The sequence below is a fragment of the Armigeres subalbatus genome, chromosome 2 (genome assembly GCF_024139115.2).
Source record: "Armigeres subalbatus isolate Guangzhou_Male chromosome 2, GZ_Asu_2, whole genome shotgun sequence".
Classification (NCBI taxonomy): domain Eukaryota; kingdom Metazoa; phylum Arthropoda; class Insecta; order Diptera; family Culicidae; genus Armigeres; species Armigeres subalbatus.
In genome coordinates this window covers 125,691,789-125,715,204 of record NC_085140.1, presented here as the reverse complement: position 1 = coordinate 125,715,204, position 23,416 = coordinate 125,691,789, and the positions used below count along the sequence as shown (strand labels likewise).

Here is a 23,416-nt window from a genome sequence, read left to right as displayed (position 1 = left end):
TTTCATGCAGCAATCCGATTGACGTCAACGGTACAAGTGATCAACATGCAACTAGAGCAGCTATGAACTTATGGATTTAGTTGCTGAGGTTGACTGTGCGCCGGGAAGCTCGCGAGCCTCACACGAAGGGTTTGCGATTTCACCAGGAACCATACTTCCGATTTCTAACACACGAACCCGGAAGGTTACGCGAAAGAGAAGGCAACAGTGCTCAGATTAAATCCGCACCGTACAGCAAGAAAGCTATCAAAAGACGTCTGAAACGGAATACAAAGCAGTTTACAGAGCGCAAACATGTAGTTGATAACGACTTACGGTTTTAAGAAAACCATTTATAATATTTCAAAATAATACCCTACCTGGGTAGAAGGCATGATATTGATAACGAAACAAGATATGAACTAACTAAATCTGATATTTTTATAACATTTCAGTGCATTTTTTGTTATTTTCGCCTGTTGTTTAACACTTATGATATGAACTTATTTGAATATTATGTTTTATTTTCAAAATCATGTTTTATTGTCTTCCCGGGTAATTACCGATTCTTCATTTGAATGGTAGACAATTTTCCATCCAGAAACCAGGATTCGTAATTTTCCAGGGTTCACAGATTCAAAGCATACTCGAGAAGTTTGTAACAAACTAGACGAACATGGCTGCAAAATAAATGCTGTTTCCAAATAAAATACCTTATCATAAGGTTCCTTCATCTGCTTGTTCGTCCTGCAACACTTCGCTTACAAAACCATTCTCATTAGTCGTTGTCCCAGTACACGTATGCGTAACACTTTTGTGTTGCGTGTCACTATTTGAAATCATGGCAGGTGTGGCAAACGGTGGAACGCTTGGGGTTTTCCCTACGAACGAGAGGTCCCACTCTCCCTCCACCACCCACGCTTTTTTTTTCAATGTTCCAACAGTGTCGTGTCGGTTAGTGGGTCGAAAAAATGAAAATGCTCAAGCTCGCTGCTTCCCCCATGTTCATGTTTGAAGCAGACCGTCGCTGGAGGGTGCTGCACTCACTGACTGGACATTAACAGCCCCACCTAAACCCCAACCTTCCTATCTGCATAGTTGATATTGGTGTGATGGCATGGCGAGCAGAACCAAACACGGCAGCAGAATTGAATAAAATAATGATTATAATATGAAATTTCGCAAAGTACGCATTGTTCGATAGCCGAAAAATAATGCATTCGTGGGTGGTGCTTATTTTTTCGCTTCATGTCGCGATGAAAAAATAAAATGAGAGGCAAAAATGCATTCATTAAAATTGGCATTTTTGTTGTAGCGTTTTTTCCCCAATTTTTTCTAGCCATGAACTTTTAACAAATAAGGTGAAAATGGAGATTAAAAAAATAATACTGCTACCTCCGATGTGGGCTCTTGCCTTGCACGTTTAACCATTGCATTGGTGCCACATGTAAATGCATGTCTACCGCCAGGCTTTGTAAAATAATATATATTTTTTATTAGTACAGCAATCATGTCCCATTTTCGTTCAAAGTAAATTTAATTTTGGTTGTATTCGCCAAAACAGCTTGATTTCTGCTTCCTAGAACAATTATCTTATTAGAATGTTATTTGACAAAAACTGGCCAGTCGTTTCAAATCATATGCAAGTAAAAGTAAACCAATGATGAGAAATTTGACTGATAGAGCGATACCTTCAACACTACCGCAAAGAGGGGTGGTAGGCGCAACAATTTGGAAAATCGATTGCTCAACATCAATCAATGTCATAATCGGGAGGGAAGCGTAGAAGTCTCGGAAGACGTAGGAAAGTCTGGCATTATTTTATATTTACAGACACACGTACACCAGATGAAACATCATTTCGTTTATGTTTGTGGAATTGTTTGAGAATCATCGATTTCACGGTCTGTATCAACAGTCAGCAACTACAACGACTAGTACAGCAAAATCACTAGAATTTCCAAATGCTCTGCTATTCACTCTCTGTCTCAACCGAGTAAAATTCTAAGCAATACGGTAATTCCTTATTTGCAGAAAAGAAGAAGAATCGTGGGGAATCAGCGGATTGAGTATAAAAAATTTAAACCTGCCCTCGAGGACGAAGCGAGGGGTGCGAGGACGTTTCTACGGAATTGATTGAACTGGGGCAGACTACTGGTGTGGGGGTTTTCTGGAAAGTTGCTTGAGAGATTTAGATTGCATAAAGAAGACCCAGACACGTGGCGAGAGGAAAAAACGAACTCGGATTTTTTTTGTTCCTGTTCGTTTCAAACCAAACGATCTGGGTGAAAGCTGCACGGATGGTTCTAGGGTGAAAAAAGCTCCGCTATTACCCTTCCCGTATCGGAACTGGGTGGTCGCATTGTGTAAATAATGAAGCGAGTGTGGTTGGTTAATGGGCGGTTCTGTTTTCTTCGATTCAATGCTTTTGTTGGAAACGGAACAGCAATTGACAATGACAGTCTTCGTCTTCGAGTTTCGTTAATTCAGTTCTAGGCATATAAATCTGACGTTGATCGTTATTTGGATTTAGTTTCAGAACATGTTTGAATGATATAGATGGAAATTCTTTTACTTACTTTAGATGCACACTCAACTCATTTCACCGAAATCTAGGCAGGAAATCTTTTAGTTGATTATTTCAATCCTGGAATTATCAGAGAATTCCTGACACAATCAGGGAAACTGCAAACATAACAAAAAAAATCAAACATATCAAAAACACACTTGCATTTAAAGACATGAGTAGCAATGTCTAGAGCAGACTACAAGAAATCAGTAGTGAACACTACCTTTCTTATAGTTGTTTGCAGTATGTTAGAAATGTGTAGTGTAGTAAAGACTCTTTTCTTTTTTCGAACATTTTCCACAAGTGACTAGAACTTACTAATATGCATACGTCCCATTTACCCAAAGCTTTCTCGTCGATCAATCCAGGCCTCATAATTTCAGACAAAGAAACGTATGGATAAACCCCACTTTCGTTCCCGAAAAAAAGCTTCCGGAAGAATTCCTGGGGAATTTAAGAAGAATTATCTTCTTCGGTGCCGAAACTGGTACATTTTTTGTGATTTTTATATAAAAAAAGGTATTTTGATCATAACTTCCGATCCCATAGTCTGACCTGTCCAATTTTCAATAGGAAACAATGGGAAAGGATTCTGCGTCAAATAAAATTTGTTGCGAGCAAATCGGTTGAGGATAAGTGCCTGAAAAATGAGTGGCATTTTTTACGCGATTTTTATGTATTAATTTGTATTTTGGCCATAACTTTCGATCCCAAAGTCCGACCTGGCCAATTTTCAATAGAAAACAATGGGAAAGGATTCTGCGTCAAATGAAATTTGTTGCGAGCAAATCGGTTGAGGATAAGTGCCCAAAAAATAAGTGACATTTTTTACGCGATTTTTACGTAGAAATTTGTATTTTGGCCATAACTTCCGATCCCATAGTCCGACCTGGCCAATTTTCAATAGGAAACAATGGGAAAGGATTCTGCGTCGAATGCAATTAGTTGCGAGTAAATCGGTTGAGAATAAGTGCCCGAAAAATGAGTGACATTTTTTGCGTCGTTTTGTGCACACACACACATACACACACACACGCACACACAGACATCACCCCAATTCGTCAAACTGAGTCGATTGGTATATAACACTATGGGTCTCCGGGCCTTCTATAAAAAGTTTGTTTTTGGAGCGATCATATAGCCTTTACCGTATACTTAGTATACGAGAAAGGCAAAAACTTAAATTAAATGTGCAAAAAAATAAAAGTGACGATTATAAGGTAACAGAACAGGAATTGAACGAGTTGAAATTTTTAAATACCTAGTAGTTTACACTGACCACAAATTAATATTTAAACATGTTGACAAATTAATTGAAAAAGTTGCTAAAAAATATGGAATGTTAGTGCGTTTGAAAAGCCAGTTGACATTTTGGAGTAAGATATTTCTTTACAAAACTCTGGTGGCACCACATATTGACTGTTATTCATTGCCAGTGATACACATCTGAAAAGATTACAGAGATTACAAAATAAGTTTATGCGGCACATTCTCAACTGTAATAAATTAACTTCCGTTTTGTGCCTTACAATGGCTTTCGGTCAAAGAACGAATTATATTTAACCTACTCAGTGGCGCAGCCAGAAAATTGGTCTGGGAGCGGTTTTCCGAACATTTTTCTTTTCGAAAAAAAATTTCCTCTTAAAACTTTGTGTCTGGGGGGGGGGGTTGGTTTTCAGACACATGTCTGGGATTATGTCCAAAACCACCCCCGTGGCTACGCCACTGAACCTACTGACTATGATTTATAAATTAAAATTAAATTTCTTGCCTGAATACTTGACGAATATTATCATACGTGGATGAAATATACATACATACATATATAGTATATACATATAGTACTAGACAGACTGTCGATCTACGAGTTGTTTCATCCACAATGACAAGTACACAAAAATCGGTTTATTATAATGGAATAAGGATGTATAAAGAATTGCTAGATGAAATTAAAAGTGCAAGAAATATTTTAGAATTTAAAAAGGATTGTTCATTGTGGATTAAAGTTAGACATAGGTGAATATTAATATGAATAATGTTAAGTGTTAATGTATATTATCAAATGATAAATGGAATATTATTATTATTATTGTTATTACCATCTTCAAAGGAATTAGGGTAAGACGGTATAATATGCCCCTCCTAAGGCAACTCTTTGATAACTTTTTACTTTTCAACGCAATTTATGCAAACTTTGGGTTATTTGGTAGTCCAGGAGGTCGCAAATGCATTGCCCGTGAGTAGTCATATAAAAATATTACAAATAACACGTAATAAAGTTTTTTTGAAAAATCGTGAAAAAATGAATTTCAAAAGGTGCCTGGGTAATACGCCCCACCTGAACCAAAGGACGTTTCATAGCCCTTCATTAGTATTTTAACAATCCCATAATAAAAAAGGTTACAAATCCTCATGCGCTTGACATTAAAAAACCAACATAGGTCCAATTAAGCAGATGTAAATTACATTTCAATATTTTCCATACAATTTGGAAGCAACTGCTGCAGGCTCGCTTCGCTTGTGTCCCGTTGGTAAGTGCACATCGTCCTGCCTACACTGGGGCGTTTTGGCCAGTGAAACATGTTTTCGAAAATCGTTACATTTTTGAAGATGGAAGCAATTTTATATCATATTAACCACTGAGAAAAGTTATTTTGTTGCCCAACTGAGTGTTCCAGTGCAAGTTTTGTGGACAGTATGCTAGAGTCGCTCCAGAATGTTGAGCAAACAAACGTAAAAAGTTACATTAAAACTGTAAATTTTTGTATTTTGCTATTATTTTCATTGTGTAATACAAAAATACTTCCACATTCACATAGTATGATGGGTTTTCAAATACTTATAGGTACCAACTGATTTTGACCCTTGATTAGTTGTAGTTTTCTAGAAATCAAAGGGGGGCGTTTTGACCAGGTGGGGCGCATTATACCGTCTTACCCTAATAGAAAATTTCCGAAGCAATTCTTGGAGAAATCTAAGAATTTATTCGGGATATCAATTAGGGATTTTTTCGGTATTTATATTCGGTATATGATTGTTCGAAGAAATTCCTGGAATAACTTCCGAAGGAATTGTTGAATAAATTTTGAAAAGAAATTTCGGAGGGTCAAAGTAATCACTAAAGAAGTGTTCCTATGAACGTAATTTTCTTAATTATTCCTAGTGGAATTTCTAAGATAAGTCCTCGAAAGAATTTCGTGAGGAATTTCAGAAGGAATTTTCCGAATGGATTCTTTAAGAATTTCCCAAAGGAGAACCTGACGGGTTTTTCGAAAAAAAAACTAAAAGAATTTTGTGGAGGATTTTTGTGAAAGGAATTTTTGTAGGAATTTCTAAAGAGCATGATTAGCCTCCACCACCCTATAAGACCGCATCCAACCACTCACCATAGTCCTCCAACTCAACACCAGAGGGCCAGAAGGAGTCATTCGTTGAGTAGTCATTAAGGGGTGACGTAATTGGGTCGACACTATGAGACGAGGTGACTGACCTGGAAAAGGAGATCATGACCCTGGGATGCGGTTACTTTTCCAAAGTATTTCGAAGCGAACGGATGTTACAAAGTTACCTAAGTTGGAAGTTGAAGAGTAGATAAGAAAGTGTAAGGTACAATAGAAGGCGTTGAGGACAACCCCACTATTTTTGGGTTGAAAACTCCAGCGAGAACCGCCGTCATTCCCTGGTTCCGTAGTCGGCCTAATCCGGCATTGTTTCCGTCGATAGTCGATCGGCCTTCTTATTATTATTGGAAGAAGATCCCCAAGCCACCCCGGCGATACCATCGGTAAGCCCGTAGCGAACTGAGTAAGCTCGCTGCCGGGTCGTCGGCCACAAAAGGAAGGAAGGAAGAAGAGGAAGAAAAGAAATGGAGTGGTGCAGTGCTGCCAGAAAGAGGGGCTCTAAAGACAGGTTAACTAGCTTTAAGAGAGAGTGCAGACAGAAGTGGATAAAGTGTCGATCTTTGGTTATCCCTGCATTTGATTGCGACAACAAACTTTGGACAAGAAACTCTGTCCGCGAGTTGCTTGAGGTGAGCGTGCAAGAGAAATTCTTTTGTCTTGGACGCGTTCGCGCACGCACACGCGTGAGTTTGTCATCGGCCTAAGGCCATTGGTTCAGGGAGTCTCAGCATAGCGCTGGGCATACTCACCCGATAATTACAAATTCCTGACGGATTTTTAAATTGAGCTCCTGAAGGAATTCGAATTCCCCCAGATATTTCTTTGAAAAATCTTCCGGAAACAATTTCGGGAAATAAATCTAAAAATCATTTTTAAATTCATCTTCAATGTTTCTTGTAAAATTGAAAGAATGAATTTTAAGAATTACTTCAGAATCTACCTCAAGAGTTCGTTCGGAGTTCAAAACTTTCTCCTGGAATTCTTTCGCAAATTCTTCGAACCATTCATTTTGAAATAAATTCACGAATTCCTTTTGAACATTCTCCGGAAATACATTCCGAAACTTAATCTACTGAAAATATTTTGGTAATTCTTTCGGATATTCCTTAGAAAATTCCTTTGGGGATTCGTTCTTTCACAAATATTTTAAGAAGTTTCTTTAGAAATTCTTTCAGAAATTCCTGTTAGCGTTGAACTTAATTTATAAATTAAAAAAAGTCTTTCAGAAATTCCTTTAGAACTTTCTCCAGCAAATCTTTCAGAACTTGGTGCAGGAAATACTTAGGATATTCCTCAGTTTTTTTAGTAACTCTTTCAGAAATTTCTTCGGTTTTTTTTTATTTTCCTTTGTAAAATAGCTTGGAAATACCATTTGGAATTTCTTGGGAAATGCCTTTAGGAAATCTTTGACTATTTCGTTGAAAATTCCATCAAAAATTCGTTTAAACATTCTGTTGGAAATTCCTTCAAGGAAGTATTAAAATTTTTGGAAAGTACATCCAACAAAATATCGGATAGAATTTAGGTATTTTGTATGGTTTTACTATACTATATACTATATATAATAGCCCTGTTTGTCTGTCCGGTTCCCAGCCAACCAGAGGCAGCACGCGGGAAATTCTCACAAAAATAAAATATTTGTCACTTTAATTATTTTTTACTATCAGATGTAGAAAACAAAATCACAGACAACAGATTTTGAAAATTTTGTTTTTTTTTAATGCATGGATTAATGAACCGTTTATATTAAAAAAAAAAACACCCCTTCCACGGGCGCTACTGCGTCCACAAATAAACTAGTAGAAAAGAATTTCTAAAGGAATTCCTGAAAATATTATCAAAGGAATTTCCCATGAAAAAATCCTACATTTCTCCTGACTTTTACTCAGGAACTTATCTAGAAATTCCATTGGAAATTTCGAAAAAAAGGTCAAAATTGACGTTATATCAGATTTTCTTCAGAATAACGTTGGCGTAGGGGGAATGACGGCTTTGGCAGGTTTTGTTCTATTATTGTCAGGGGGTTTTCTATAACCAATTATACTCAAATTTGGCCTAAACATTCTTTGCAAATCAAAGAATATTGTGGCCAAATTTCATAAAATTTGGTCAACAAAAACCCTCCCTGACAATAATAGAACAAAACCTGCCAATGCCGTCATTTCCCCTATATAATTGAATTTCAGTGAAAATATTCAATTTGGCAAGTCACGTGCCCTAGTTTAAATCCACTAAAGATCGCGGTTACTCAAAAAATGGATATTCAATATTCATACAAACGGTGCAACGAAAGCAAGCCTTGTGTTTCCTGTGCCTCTTAGTCTCTTATTTCCTGTGCTTTATATTGATATAAAATGAAGAATTCAATTTTTCGGGTCATTTTTTTAGTTTGTAGGAATTGTCCACAAGAAAAGCTGTTTCACAATGCTGGCTGAGCCTTATATAACAAAATTAATATTATAAGTATATTATAGTACAACATTTAAGTACCGCCATCGGGGGTGACAATGGGTCTGGGGGGTGAGAATGGGTCATCGTTCTCACCGGCAGCCTGGAGGTCGCAGAGCAAAATCGTTCAAAAAGGTCTCTTATATTTTAGTCTTCTTGCCCTCAGATACATTTAATCCATTCTACAAGTATTCTAAGTAGTTGAAACAGTGACCCATTCTCACCCCCATTTGACCCATTGTCACCCCTGACGACGATAGTGTAAAATAAGATTACTCATACTTCGATATAACGTACAGTTTGATATAACGTACAACTTTGAAATCGATATGCACGTTATATCAAAGTTTACCTGTAGAACGCTATAGGCGCTGTAACCATTTACATTATTTTGCCAACATACGTTTCAATAAGCCTAACTTGGCCGTTTGTTGTCCATCATGTTGTGGTGCATCGGTTTGACAATTCTAGTATCGGTACTTTGGCTAAAAGGTAAAGCATTTCTTAAGTAACTTACGAGAAAAAATGTGAGGCCATCAATAATTTGTTTTGAAAAACTTTTTTCGCATTTTTTTCTTGTTTAAATTTATTATTTTGCTGCAAAAATTGCTATTTATGGCACGTTTGTGTATCATCATGAGAATTGGGAAGTTTTTAAAATCAATTTGCCTGAATCCCTTATTGCTCGATCCCGGGAAGTGAGAAAGCGGACACTCTGGCTGGATAAGGGGGGCGCTATAGAAGATAATATTTACGATCGGAAAATTACCTTCGAAGATTTTTTCCTATTAGTTCATCGGGAAACCTTGATCAGCTGGCAGCAGAAATGGAAAAAAATGGGGAGTTGGACAGATGGCTGTATTCAATTTTCCCGCAGGTGTCAAAGCGTCCATGGCTCAACAATTGAATATGGGACGAAACTTCATTCGAACCAAGTGTTGTCTAATGTCCAATTACTACACTCTAAATGCACATCTTTTCAAAGTGAGGCTCTCGGAAGATTATCTCTGTGTTTGCGGCAAGAATTATCAGGATGTTGCTCACGTCGTATGGGCGTACGAGGAGCATCGTGGCCCCAGATCTACGCTAAAGGAACATCTCTGGCCGATGACATACTGACGCGTGTGCGTGCGCGAACGCGTCCAAGACAAAAGAATTCTTCTTGCTGAAATTCTGCCTTACGAGTGCCTGGACGCGTTCGCGTACGCACACGCTTCAGTATGTCATCGGCCTCAGGGTCCGAGTAAAACAACCAAAACCTACTATGGAAGTATTGACGAGTCTTGATCGTACATGTTCCTTGTCCATCAATTTTAGAGATAAAAATATTTCAATCTTTAAGTTGAATGTCTTCACATTATTGTACCTTTGACAGATACGTATTTCGACCTCAACAGTAAGGCCATCTTCAATGTCTCGTCGAGTCAAGTACGAGACACTGAAGACGGCCTTACTGTTGAGGTCGAAATACGTATCTGTCAAAGGTACAGTCAAGTGGTGGAATTAAATGGAATTGTACGAACTCGTTTTATGACAAGTGAATTTTTGAGAGTTTCTGTTGTAAGATTGTAATCATAGTCCACCCATACTCTAGTCTGCCAAAGACTCGCGATTATGGAATACAGTGATACAGTAAGAAAGGAAGGGAATTCAGGGTGCTTAAGTAATACGATCCTGATGTTCACAAAGTTGCCATTTTCGACGATGTTTCACTTGTGTAAGGGGACAAACAAACATTTTCTTGGGAGACGAGAGGAAGACATTCGTGATCATGAAGTATGGCATGGGTATGAGTTGTAGCCTCCCAAAAAATGTTTGTTCGTCGCTTTACTCTTCTCTTTTGATTTTGTTCCGATTGCGCTCTTTTCAACGAATCGCGCAGGCGCTGTTTGAAGGGGTTCTCGATAGGCAACAAACCGTGCACTGCAAGCGAAGAACGCTTTGACTGCCTATACATCGCCGATTGCGGAGTAGCAACTACGAAATGCACGGTCATCATGCTCATGCTCATGCTAATAGTCAAATTTGCATGAAACATCTATCAAATGCACATAATTCAAATATATGTTTGGATTAGAGCACCTCCACGGGAGGCCTCATCGCTATTCTTATAATAGCGCTCCTTCCCGAGTGCTATTTTAGGATAGCGCCCCATCTTCCCACCGGTGGTTTCTGTTTTAGGTATAGCGACTTCGTTAGCATATCAAGTTCTCACCGGGCGTTGCTAAAAGTATAGTCATCATCTTCTTCAATGGCTCTATATTCCAACTGGAACTTGGCTAGCTGCTCAACTTAGTATTATATTAGCATTTCCTCAGTTATTAATTGAAAGCTTTCCTGTGTCCGCCATTGCTTGAGTATGTATTTTGTGTAACAACTATGCCCAAGGAGCCCACTCGAAAACATCCTTGGCCAAATCGAGAATAGAGCTCGCCATCTCCGGAGGGCAATTCTACGCTTTTGCTCGCAAGGCCAACTGGAGACCCGTCATCGTAATTTTTTTCATTATTATTCCTTCTGGATTTCCTTCATCCTGAAAAATTCCTTCGGGAATTTATACTTCCAGTCGAAGAAAGTCCTTCTGAAATTTGCACCAGTTTTTCAACAGGACTCTCTTGCCAAAATCCTGCAGGAATTCATCCAGAGTTTTTGAAGGAAAACATTTGTAACAGCATCCGGAAGAATCCGGAGATTTTTCTTTAAAAAAAACTATGTTTTCAAACGAACCACAACAAAATTATAGGGCAATTCCAATACCAAAAAATAAAACCCGAAAGAATCTGGAAGAAAGCCTAAAACTAATCTGGGAGAACTGCTAAAGATTCTTGAAAGAACACAAAGATTGCAAAGATTGAAAGATTGATTTCCGGGGAACTCCCGGAAAAATCTTCTAGGGATCCTAGATGAATTTCCAATACAATAATTTTTAAACGATCTACAGCAAAAAAAAACTTTCTGAAGATTTCTGGAGGAGCTGCTTCTACTTGAAGAACATACAGAACAATTACTAAAGGAATTTTCTGATGGAATCCTGGAAGACCTCCTCGAATTAACTTGAAAAATATAAACAGTATAATTTTCATTCGCGAAAAATCTATGAATATTTCGGGCTCTAGCGGGCGCTAGTGCGAAACGCTTCTCATTATAGTTGATTAGTTACTGTAATTACGACGGAAGTTGAACTGGGGCACTAGATCCAAAAAATAAATCCAAAAAATAAAATAATTACCTTGCTATTTACGTCGAAATTGTTCTGAAAAAGAAAAACAAATTTCCTGCAATTTTTTATCAATACCAAAGTGACGTTTCACAAAATAGCAACCCTGTATGGAAATTTAGCAACCCAGTATGGGGCGCTAAATTTGGAAACTCACGGCTAATTTTGAGTTGCGTTCTTATTTTACATTTCCGTTTAGATACCTCCGGTGTACAAGTGAGTCCCTATAAAGGGCCCGGAAATAGCGATAGGGACCCAGATGGGGACTCCCGTGGAGGTGCTCTTAGAAAGACAAGAAATCTATCGAGAGTTTAAATGTTGGGGATAGAATTGCCACATGTGCAGTGCACAGGTTGCACATGCGGACGCGACGCCTCTGAGTTTCTGGGAAAGCATAACACATGATGGCAGTAGGGTAATAGTTCCGATAGTCGTGGGTGGTCCTATAGTTGCGGTAGTGCTGTTTTTACCCAATCTATGTATCAAACGCAGCAAACCATGCATTCTATCAATTTGTTGACCTGTCATCACACGAAGTAGAGGAAAACAGTTTGAGAACTGCATCTAAATCGGTAAAGTATCATTAAAATACCTTATCTTTCTCTCTGCTTTGCACCAATAGTTGCGGTAGTGTTCCTATAGTTGCGAGTCCTATAGGAAAACAATGGAATTCGCAACTATAGGAACACGAATTAAAAAATACCGCAACTATTGGAACACTGCACCAATAATTGGAGGTATCATTTTAGGTAAGAATGATAAGTTCTGCAGCGATCGGATAACTCTTCGTTTAAAATATATTCGATAAGCTTTCGAATGCGTACTTAAGGTGAGCGAAATAAAGTATAGACGTGGTGTGAGCGAACGAATAGTCGTTGATCGTGCTTAGTTCCTCCACTATTGGGTCTTTTACCCTAAACGTCACATAAAATGACAAGCAGAAGAAAAAATGCATTTTGAACAAACCCTCGGAAAACCCGGAACATCTCAGGATTTGCATGATGACTAGACTAGACTAGAATAGTTTCCGCGTTCGATGGTCCTTATTTCATAAAAATCGGATTTTAATACGCATTGTTATGCTGATATGAACTTCGTAAAAATTTTGCCTATCTCAACCTTTTTGTCTAACCCCTGTAGTTTGCCTGCATAAAATGAGCGAATTTATTTCAAATTCAAACAAATCCCTATCACTACTTTTAAGTATCTATTATATCAAAACGGCTTAAATTTCTTAGTCAAGAACAAAAAATATACGCGGCTTTTAACAGTCTACTCTGTGTTTCGCCTTTGACGTGTTGAAGTTCTTATCTAGGGCTTCTTTCCCAGAAACTTGTTCCAGTTCTCTTTGCAGTTGTATTTCCTGTTCAATTCAAGTTCCAATTCAAGTGGTATCCAACCGCGTCAACAAAACCTGGATGAGATTTGTCATAATTTTCCCCTTAGTTCTGGATTTCGGCTTTGTTTACAAATTAAGCTTAAATTAATACATTCAAAGTTAATTGCCCATATGCCGGGTATTAAGCCACCCGGAGTGGAAATTAATTACTATGTCTGAAACTCGATTATGCATATGTACAACATGTGATAGATTTAGTTCGGAAAAGGTATTGAAGTACCGCCCCTTCGGTGGGCTTTGATCCCGAAATTAAATTAATAGTGATATCTAAAAAGGAAGTACGAATAGTCCTGACTTGTATGGTCAAACATATTTTTGACGAATATCCCATTATGTCTGTGGATTCATTAAATACAAGAACTTTTTTTTAAATAACTGAAATTTAAGTTTTGATCGTTTTCTAAGCTAGATATTATTTGTAAATCATGTCAATGTTTTATGATTTGATTAGGTGGATTATATTAAAAAAAATTAAATGAAAAGATAGATTCGACTGAAATATGATCTTACGATTTTCATAGTTCCATTGAGTACTGATATTGAGGTAGTGATCGTCATAAGACAGAGAGCAAATCGCCTTTTTCTATTTCAAACGACCAAATGAAAGAATCGTGGTTTTGATCAATTCAGCAAGAAAGGCAGTCATAAGAGTATGTTTATTGAGCTTTATTTAAAAAATTAAATGTCTAAATTATTTGAATAGATTAGATGCGAAGAATAGTGACGAGTCGATTAATTAATCATATTCCATATATTAAATCATATTAAATAATCATATATAATATAATTCACCGAGTTGAAAGTGGTAGGTAATAAACACAAAAATAAAGCAGATTTTACACACTTTCATGTCATGTCATAGAACAAATATTTTTTGAGATTTTTGTGGCATGCCGCGTTTCTATAGATATTGAAAGGGGTAGATTATGTGAACATTGCGTGACATCTCTCTTTGAAAATGAGAAATTGCAGTATTGGTTCAATTCTTATGAAAGTTTGGTCGTATGCAAATTTTATGACCAGTATCATCAGTGTACTGCTTCTGCCTCATACGCAGGAGGTCGTGGGTTTAATCCCAGACTTTCATACCGTTCCCACTTCTATCCTATACCTTCAACTTGACTAATCAAGCAGTAGCTGCTAGAATTGGAAATGAACTAAAAAGCTCGTTTCCCCTACATCCAATTAGAAATTCCATTATTTGCTTTCTAAAAATTCTGAATTTTAACACACTAGATAAGATCGATTTAAGAAAGTGTTTTTGAGCAGTTGAAAACAAAAAAGAGGGTTGAATAAATAAATAATCAATTAAATTCTGAAGCAATTTCAAGGAATTCTAGGGCTATTTTTCAAAGGTTATTTCATTAATTTTATCCTGTCTTGAGGAATTAAGATGAAAATATAAGCCTATGCCACTTCAAAAAGAAATTGTGCTTCTGCTTTTTCTGCCTGTCGAAAGTTATAAAGGATTTTCTCCTCTAATAAAACAAACAAAAATTGGCTGATTTCTTGCTTGGACCGGCTTATATGATTTTTTGGTAACAGTTCCCCCAACCGGGGAAAAATCTGGAAATCGATTTTGAATTGACACCCTAATTCTAAATTAGAACAAGTTAGAATACGAATGCTTCCAGGCAAGATTTTTTCAAATTATTTGATGCGATTCTAAATAGGGTGAGGTGGGGCAAGATGGGTCACGGGGTAAGATAGATCAGGGTCGTTTTTTATCATCGTATACATTTAAATGTGGAGATTATGACTTTGTAGGAGAAACAATGTGGGTCTACTTTATTGTCACTCGATTTGATGATAAAATTTCATTTTGGTAGAATATGGCAAGGTAAAATATTTTAAGCACTGTTTCTTATGGTAAGACAAAAATTGTCGATGAATTTGTTTGGTGAGATATAGAATGTAATGCAACTTTTTCGTTAGGTAGTAAGGCAAGGGATTACAATCCTACTATTTTTCTTAAATCGTATACGTGTCTTTTATGTCTGTTCATGTGAATCTTACGTTTTTCTGTGTTTGTTATTTATCCTGTACCAAATATTGCTATCAATTCTAACTGCCGAGTTTGGTTATGCTACTACTCCATTGGTCCAGAAAAAAACACTGCAAACACCAAATGATACACCCAACTTCCTGCAATTAACAGCAATTTTCCGGATCAAACTCTATCGTAATTAATTTCCCCAAACCAACACGCCAATCATTCAAATACTGCCCATGAGCAAATAGAAATGCAAAAAAGACCGACCAACAGCACTCACTCTTGTAATCGCTTCCCATCATGACCATCATCACCACCAAAATGCGCGGCAATCGTTCATCAGGTTTGCACACACATCCACTTGGCGACATCATCGATGACGCCGATGTCCTTGTCAACTCTGGTTCTGGTTCAGTTCAGTTCGGGGACCAGCGTACCGGCGCTCCTTTTGATGTCCTTTTTTTTAGATAGCAGATAATCGAACGCGCAGCAATACAAAAATTACCTGCTCCACCTGGGCGCGCGAGTTTGTAAAGCGCGCGAAAGAAGAAGATTGATCGCCCCATGCCACCACCCACACGAAACATATCAACCCTTTGGGGGTTTAGTTCGCGGGTCCGGGTGTGTCAGCGAGAGAGAACGAGAAAGAGAGAGAGCTCGGTTTTTATTTGTTTTTCATTTGATTTTTTCTGCATCCGGATGGTCCTTTTTTTTCGATTCGTGGACACTGCTGATCGGAGAGGAGACGAACAGGCAGAGAGAAAGATAGAGTAATGCATTCCGAAACGGTACACACGATAGAGAAAGACATAAAATCGATTAATTAATCAGAAAGCTGGATGGTGCCGGGAGAATCGAAGCAATTTTAATTTTCCCAATTTTCATTAGTTTTTTGTGATGCGCGCCCGATTGAAGCTGCACACACACATTCGCAATTTTTGGTAATTACGCGCGGCACATTTTCGCGATCGATGATGTGAGGTTTTTTTTTCTCCGCGATTGCACAAACAAAACGCACATGACATTCGATTTAATGAAAAATGCAACAAATGTGGCCAGTTCACTGGAGCCCCTAAAAGTAGGCAATAGAGTAAAAAACAGTCAGGCCAATCGGAGATAGAAACGATATGGAAAAGCCCCGGAGGCTTAGGGATTGAAAACTCGTCCGTATTAAATGCAAATAGTGGCATGGCTTATCAAAACGTATTCGATCGTTCGGTTCAGTTATTAGAGAAATTTTTCGTTTCAATAGTTTGGAATGTTTAACATTTTCAAATTGTACATTTCTGCATACCTTAGAAGAAAACTGCATAAAACAAACTTCCCTCACAAGAAATCGATCAATCAGAGAAACAAATAATAATCAAGCTCTCTTGTTCCTTCTTTTCCGTTCCCAGGTGGGCAATGGACTGTAATCGATACGAATTATTCGAGGTTCGGTATCGCGTCGTGTCAGACAAATTTGGGACTCCAGCAGCAGCATGCACAGGCTCAGGCGCAACAGCATGCGGCCGCTGCCGCCCAACAGCAGCATCATCAGCAGCAGCAACAGGCCGCTCAGGCAGCCCAAGTCGCCGCGGCAGCTAGTCAACAGGCCCAAGCGCAACAGCAAGCGGCGGCGGCAGCGGCAGCAGCTGCGGCGCAGCACCATCAAGCGCAACAGCAACAGCAAAATGATAGCCAATCGCTGAGCAACAATGCAGGGGGTGGAGCCAACAGCAACAGCAGTAACCCGCTATCGAATGCTTCGACAACCAACTCCAATGCTCCGACGCCGCAGCCTACTACGCCAGTACAAATCTACCAGCATCCGTTCTCACCGCAGATCATCTCCGTAAATCCGAACAACATGGTCAACAGCTACAGCTCGTCCAACATCTCGACACCAACGTCACCGCAGGGCGGTAACGAGTCGGCTGTTGCGGCAGCCGCAATGGTTCAGAGTGTGTACAGTCATCCTGCAAATACCAATCAAACTACAATCGGCACCACCAGTGCGAGTGGGACAACGACAATTCAACCGGTGAAACGGAAAAGATCCGTAAACCCGCAAGGCGACGAAAATTTCCTGAGAGCATTGGAGGCCGTGCGGTTCGGAGGTATTGGCTTTTGCAAGGCCGCTCGGTTGTATGGCGTGAACAACCGAACTCTATGGTTAGAATACAAGAAACGAGGTTACCCCATCAGTAGGCCCAGTATAAAAAGTAGGATAAAGATGGAACCCAATATTTCTCCTCCTCCCTCGACAACCCCCACTGGCGATGAGAATGCTTCGTTAGAACACTACGACACTTCGCTTTCCTCTCCCGCGCTTAACATGACCCTGCAGCAGCAACACCAGCAACAACAGCAGCAGCAGCAACAAGCCCAGCAGCAAGCCCAAGCAGCCCAACAGCAGCAGGCAGCTCAGCAGCAGCAACAAGCGCAGCAACAGCAAACTCAACACCAAACGACGAACGAGAATGCTGCAACGGCAGCGGCAGCGGCTGCAGCAGCCGCCGCCGTGGCAGCATCGTCCGCCACTGCCCCGCTGATGTGCCCGCCGCATGCGCACCCGATGGGAGTGATGGGCTTCCTGGACACCCGGCACGTGGACTTTACGACGGCAGCCGCCGGCATACACCAAATGTCCCGGCAGAGGTACCCGGATACGACCACGGTGAACATGAACACCGGAGCGGTCAATTTACAGGGCTTAAACTTTAACTCGATGTAAGACTAGCGTCCGGGATACAACTAGACTGGGGGTACTCATAAAACAGAAGGGGGAGAGGGTGGACTTTGTCGAGATGGTTGGAACTGTGATTGGGAATGAGATGTACAAAAGTTGTACGATTCGAAAGGGTTGATGGGAACGATGCAATGGCGTTTGATTCGATTATGTTAGGTAGGTGTTATGAGCAACTAATGTACAGCTGATGTTATGTACAGCTAATCAAGGTATGGACACAGTATCTTATGATCTGTGAAAGATGTTTCTGAATTTTACTCGAAGTGTTTTTCGTACAATTATACAGATTTTTTAAAATACATTTCAGACTATTTGAATTGCTATAATCTTTACTGATTGTAATTGCAATACTTCGAGATACTTTTACAATGTGGTTAAAAAGATTTATCAAAAAATTAGATAGCATACATAATACATCAATTTTCAATATGAATAACGTTATTTGTTTGTCTATTTTTTATGGAATGAACACATTCAATACAAATTTTCCGTTCCTAATATCGACTATGTGTCCAAAATTATCTGAAAAACTAGAGAAATAGTAGACTTTCTAATGCTTTTTATACAAGTATATATTATAAAATCGATTGAATCGAACAGAATTAGTTGAAGTCATATATTTTTGTGTAATGGGTACTTGATACAAAATTGATTTGGAACTCTCATCTTCAATCAGTTGTGTAGATAAGTTTCAATACCAACCAACTATGGTAATGATTACACGCATTGTCCGTCCTAGGACTGCTTACGCCTCCCTTGTCTGGTTGCCTAAATTTAACGAAGTTCTAGCGATAACATTATGACATACCGCACGATGTGTTCGTTACTTCCCATCTGGAATGGGAAGAAGGTGGAGCCAGGGTTCCGACTGGTGCTACAAAGTGCTTCACACATGGATCCAAATTGAATAATCTGACAGGCTCCGGAATCTATGGTCCAAAAACAAAAATCTCTGTCCACGTCGGACAGTGACCCGCAGTAATTCAGGCAGAAATAAATGCAATTTCAGAATGTGCGTTATTACCTCATGAGAAAGTATAAACATGTATTTTCTGTGGTAGCTAAGGGATTGACTATCTAACTATTGAGAAATTTCTATACGTTTACTTATGTTGAATCCCATGTCATATTAGAGAGAGGCCTAGAGAGAAGCGAGATTGCTGATGCGCTAGAAATGGATCGGAAGAAAGGTTCATTGATCCTTTCTGTAAGTTCAGATCTGTGAGCCGAAATCGCATTAAATTTAGAAGAACGTCCCCTTATGACCGTATTATCAAGAAAATCAAACATTTATTAGGTTTCACCAAAAGAGAACTCGATACCTACACTGAACACTGCTCCTGCAGAAATCATTCACAAAAGATCGGAGCAATACAATCCACAAAAGGGCCGATGCCCACGTAGCGTTTTTTCAAGCTGCATGCACGCCGCGTCTACGCAAGGTACCCAGCATCAAATGTAGTCGTGCACACGTTTACGTGTGCATTGCTCCATTTGATGCTGGGTACCTTGCGTGAACGCTGCGTGCACGCATCGTAAAAAACCGCTACGTGGACATCGGCCTAAAATTGTCGCTTCTGTGACGAGCAGAGAGAAACATAAAAACACCTTCTCTGCTTATGCAGTGCACTCACCCATCGTAGATCCACAGTTCTTGGTAAGCCTTTTCTTGCTGACAGGGGGAAGCCCTTATGGTCTAATGCCGTTTGGCATAACGACCATTTGTCATAATGTGTTGAGTACCTCAAGGCCATTTGGCATAATCAGGCTTGACAAAACTCCTAAAACTCGCTAGAGTTAAGTAACATCATGATCAGCAAAATGGTGCGTTCGTTCACGAATGAGTAAAAGCGTACATAAAGCAGAGGACCAAACGAACAGAGTGGCTCCGGCGCGACCCTTTCTATGTGTTGAAAATCGCAGAGGCTGTTTGAGTGTAATTGAGAGTGAGTGACGCACCACAAGAAAAAGATGAACGACAAACTCGCTTCTGTTTTTCGACGCATAAGTTCGGGTTAGATGATGCTTATTGTTGTGAGCATTGATGCTAATTTCTGCTCCACAAAAAAAAACTCCTTTTCCACTCCGGCATGATTTTATGACCAGCCTGGGAATGACCATCGTTGGGAAGATGCGTCAAATACGGCACAACGACTATTTGAGTATTAATATGATTCCATCTTTAGAAGTATGTTTTTTCCCAGATCCCCCTTCTTCAAAAGTACGCATTTTCCAAAAACAAGGCAGAAGAGTAGATGATGCCTTCTTCAAAACTACGCATTTGCCCGGAATAAGGCAAAGAGTAGATGACCTTTTCTTTGAAAGTACGCATTTGCCCGGAAAAAGTAGAAGAGTAGATTACTCCTTCTTCAAAAGTATTCATTTGCCCGGAATAAGGCAGAATAGTAGATGGTGCCTTCTTCAAAAGTACGCATTTGCCCGGAATAAGGCAGAAAGTAGATGATACCTTCTTTAAAAGTACGCATTTGCCCGGAATAAGGCGAAAGAGTCAATTATTTCTTAAAAACTCGCAGGTGCCCAGAATAAGACAAAAAGACAAATGTCTCTTATGCTCAGGGCCTGATTTATGGGGGGGCCGGGGGGGCCATGGCCCCGGGCCTCCACAAATCTTATGTACCTAAACCAACCTTTTTGTACATATTGGGGCCCCCACAAGCTGTCGGCCCCGGGGCCCCCTTCCGGCTAAATCCGGCCCTGCTTATGCTAAATGGCCCTAAAACCATTATGATTATTTTTGTGTTTATGCCAAACGGTCGTTATTCCAAATGGCCTTATGCCAAATGGATACTGCGGATAGAGTCGCTTTTTTGTTCTCAAGCGAGAGAAGGAATATTTTGAAATCAATCGCATAAGCAACATTATTTTGTCGTTACTAAGCTGTCTAACAAATATAATGGGGAAATATTTGTCACACAAAATACATTCACGAAAAGAACATTAATCTATGAAATGTTCCAGAACATAAATATTCCCAATTGGTGAACTCGAATCAATTCGTCGTCTCACCAGCCATCAGCCACTTGTAAAAGTAGAACAAGTACACTTCTGCGGGCTACCATCTCGAACATCTTCCCGGCACGTCCACCCTCGAAGCCGGTCAAGTGATATTGATAGCAGATTGTTAGCCAAAACGAAAACAGAATATTTTGTCAGCGGTCAGCGAAGGAAAAATCAGCAGCGAAATAGTGTAAAAAAATACAGTAGAATTAAACTCTTCACGGATCATCAGCTAATATGCATTGGTAAATTCGCAATGCTCTAACAGCAAGCACCGCTATAAATGAGTTGTCTACCGAGCAGACGAGGAATCACGACTGTTGTAATATAAGTAGCACATGGAAAAAACATAAAAGAGGCAGCATCAAGTCAGAAGAACGCAGTAACAAATCCGGAACATAGTTTTTCTACTTGTGGATTTTGAGCACAGGCAAACTCACTGTAGTTCATATAATGCCATAGTTTTCATCGTACCTATGTGTATGTCAGAACAAAATGTGGTTCTCAAACCTTCTGAGTTTTTCTCCTACATCGATTAACGATTCCCACCTGCTTCGATACAACATTTTTCCGTTTATGAACCCAGTGATTAATTATGGAGCGTGACCATTTCGAGTAGATTTCTTTTGGTAAATATTTCTGGCTTAGGTGTTTCGTCGATCGTTTTATTGATATTGACAGAGTTTTGAGATATTTCAATCTGTCGCTACGGTTTATTATTAATAATGAAAAAGAAAACGTTCTCGCAAGCTTAACTATTTGTTAATTACGCATACTTTAAACAAACTTAGCAAAGTGCAATAATTGAGATTATTTCGACTGTTTATCGTTTCTTGTTTTACGTTCTTTTAAGTCTTTTGGATTTTTGTTGAAAAGAAATCCTAAAGTAAATGTCTTAGAATTCAAAAAAAAAGTTTATCTACTTGCATTCTCAATAACAAAGCTTACAATCAATCGCTGAATCAAAATTTCATACACATTTCAACAAACGAAACATTGAAAATAGATTCCAAGGTTGACTGTTGTTTTTTTGAGTTTACGTTTTTGAAGCCGCGCGTTGGATTTCTGATTGAATTATAAGACGTTTTATCTTGAAGCTATTGACGACGATTGAGCCACAAGCTATCAGTGCATTTTTGAAAACTTTATTCAATAACAAGTAAAGGTCGACCCTATTCCGTTCCTAATAATTCATCACCGTTCTGTAATATTGTACTGCATTCTAAAAAAACTATATAAAGATTTTTTTTGTTCAATAGCAAGAATTTAGCTCGTAATGAAAAGTGTAAAAATGTGAACCTATAGAATTCCTTAAACTAGTTTAGCTCAGTCAATCAACCACGTGAATTCACTGAGCGCCGGTGAATTTCAGCCAGAGTAATAGACAGACATAGGAAACAAATGGCTGGTGTGTATATTCTACAATCACTCCCTAAAAATTTTGAAAACCGTAGTGAAAAACTAGTATTTTTGTTAACTCTTTTTTAGCAATTTAAATACATGTGTATATTTAACTAAATTAAATAAAATTTAAAGTAAGCGAAATCTTTTAATGTCAATAAATAACAGAATGATGTTTCTGAAACGTAAAAAACTATCCTGAAGAGTCAAACGGCAGAAAAAAAGTAACGCGGTAGAGAAGTTAAACTACATAGTTTAAGGTAAAAATATCAATAGCTGAAAGGAGAAGCAACTAAAAAAACTGCAAATATAATGGAAATAATTAAAAGAAAACTTATGGTAATTAAAGTACTTTAAGCATGTATAGAATCAATATCTTCTTGAATAAGTTTAAATATAAATAAAAGAAAATGCGGAATGACACAGACACATGGTAAACTTACTTAATGGAAGTAAAATTGAGCAAAACTTGAATGGACAAAAAGAAATCAATACAGATATTCAATGAAAAAAGCAAGTATTTACTTATGTGAATAATGAAAATTAATTTAAAGAAAAATCTAATAAAACACAATGAAAATGATTTATTTTGCGTATTTAAGCAAGTCTAAATGGAATGGAAAGAATATATTTATATTAGTGAAGTTGAGCAGGTATAGTTAAATAGTAACTATGCGCGTTTCTTATTTCGTATATTTGCAAGCATTGGTAGGAGAAAATTATTTAGATCTTTTTTGAGTGGAATGTCATACGACGAGTCATATGACGAGTTAGTACTATCCCATTAAATTCCATTACTTGATTGAAACTTTACAGTATTTCAACCTTAGCAATCATCAGTGTGTCGTAATAACTCGTCTTATGACAAATGTAGCATTTGTTTATTATTGTGACCTCATGAATACAGGTGGTGTAAATTAGTGAAAGCTCTAATTTGAATTAGATTACGTAGTCCAGATCGTCAAATTTCAGTTAGGTTAAATTGGATACAATTGAGTACATGTGTGCTTATTCTGCGTTTCGAACAACTCGTTAATTGTGAGACAACCGTATAACTAAAATGGGAGGTATCGACAATTGCCACTTCATACGAAACGCCTCACCTCAGACGCAGAATAGGCACAATGATGTTGAGTCGTCTGCCATTCTTATCCTAACATGATACAGTTGAGCTTATTCTGCGTCTCGTATGACTCGAGAATTGTCAATTTTGACGTGGAAGACGTGGAAGACATCGACAAATAATAGAATAGGCTCATT

General features: G+C 38.6%; 1 protein-coding gene across 7 annotated transcripts in view; it reads left to right on the top strand.

The window, feature by feature from the left end:
• LOC134210810 (protein tramtrack, alpha isoform) overlaps window positions 1-23,416 on the top strand; it is a 149,652-nt gene that overhangs the window by 97,368 nt on the left and 28,868 nt on the right. For 6 of the 7 annotated variants that reach the window (XM_062687106.1, XM_062687105.1, XM_062687108.1 and 3 more), the window contains one exon: window positions 16,404-22,739. The exons of the other annotated variant lie outside the window; for it this stretch is intronic. In XM_062687106.1, coding sequence (XP_062543090.1) covers window positions 16,404-17,722 — 1,319 coding nt within the window. In that variant the 3' untranslated portion in view covers window positions 17,723-22,739. Of the gene's footprint in view, window positions 1-16,403; window positions 22,740-23,416 lie in introns of those variants that run through there. 7 annotated transcript variants of the gene reach the window in all.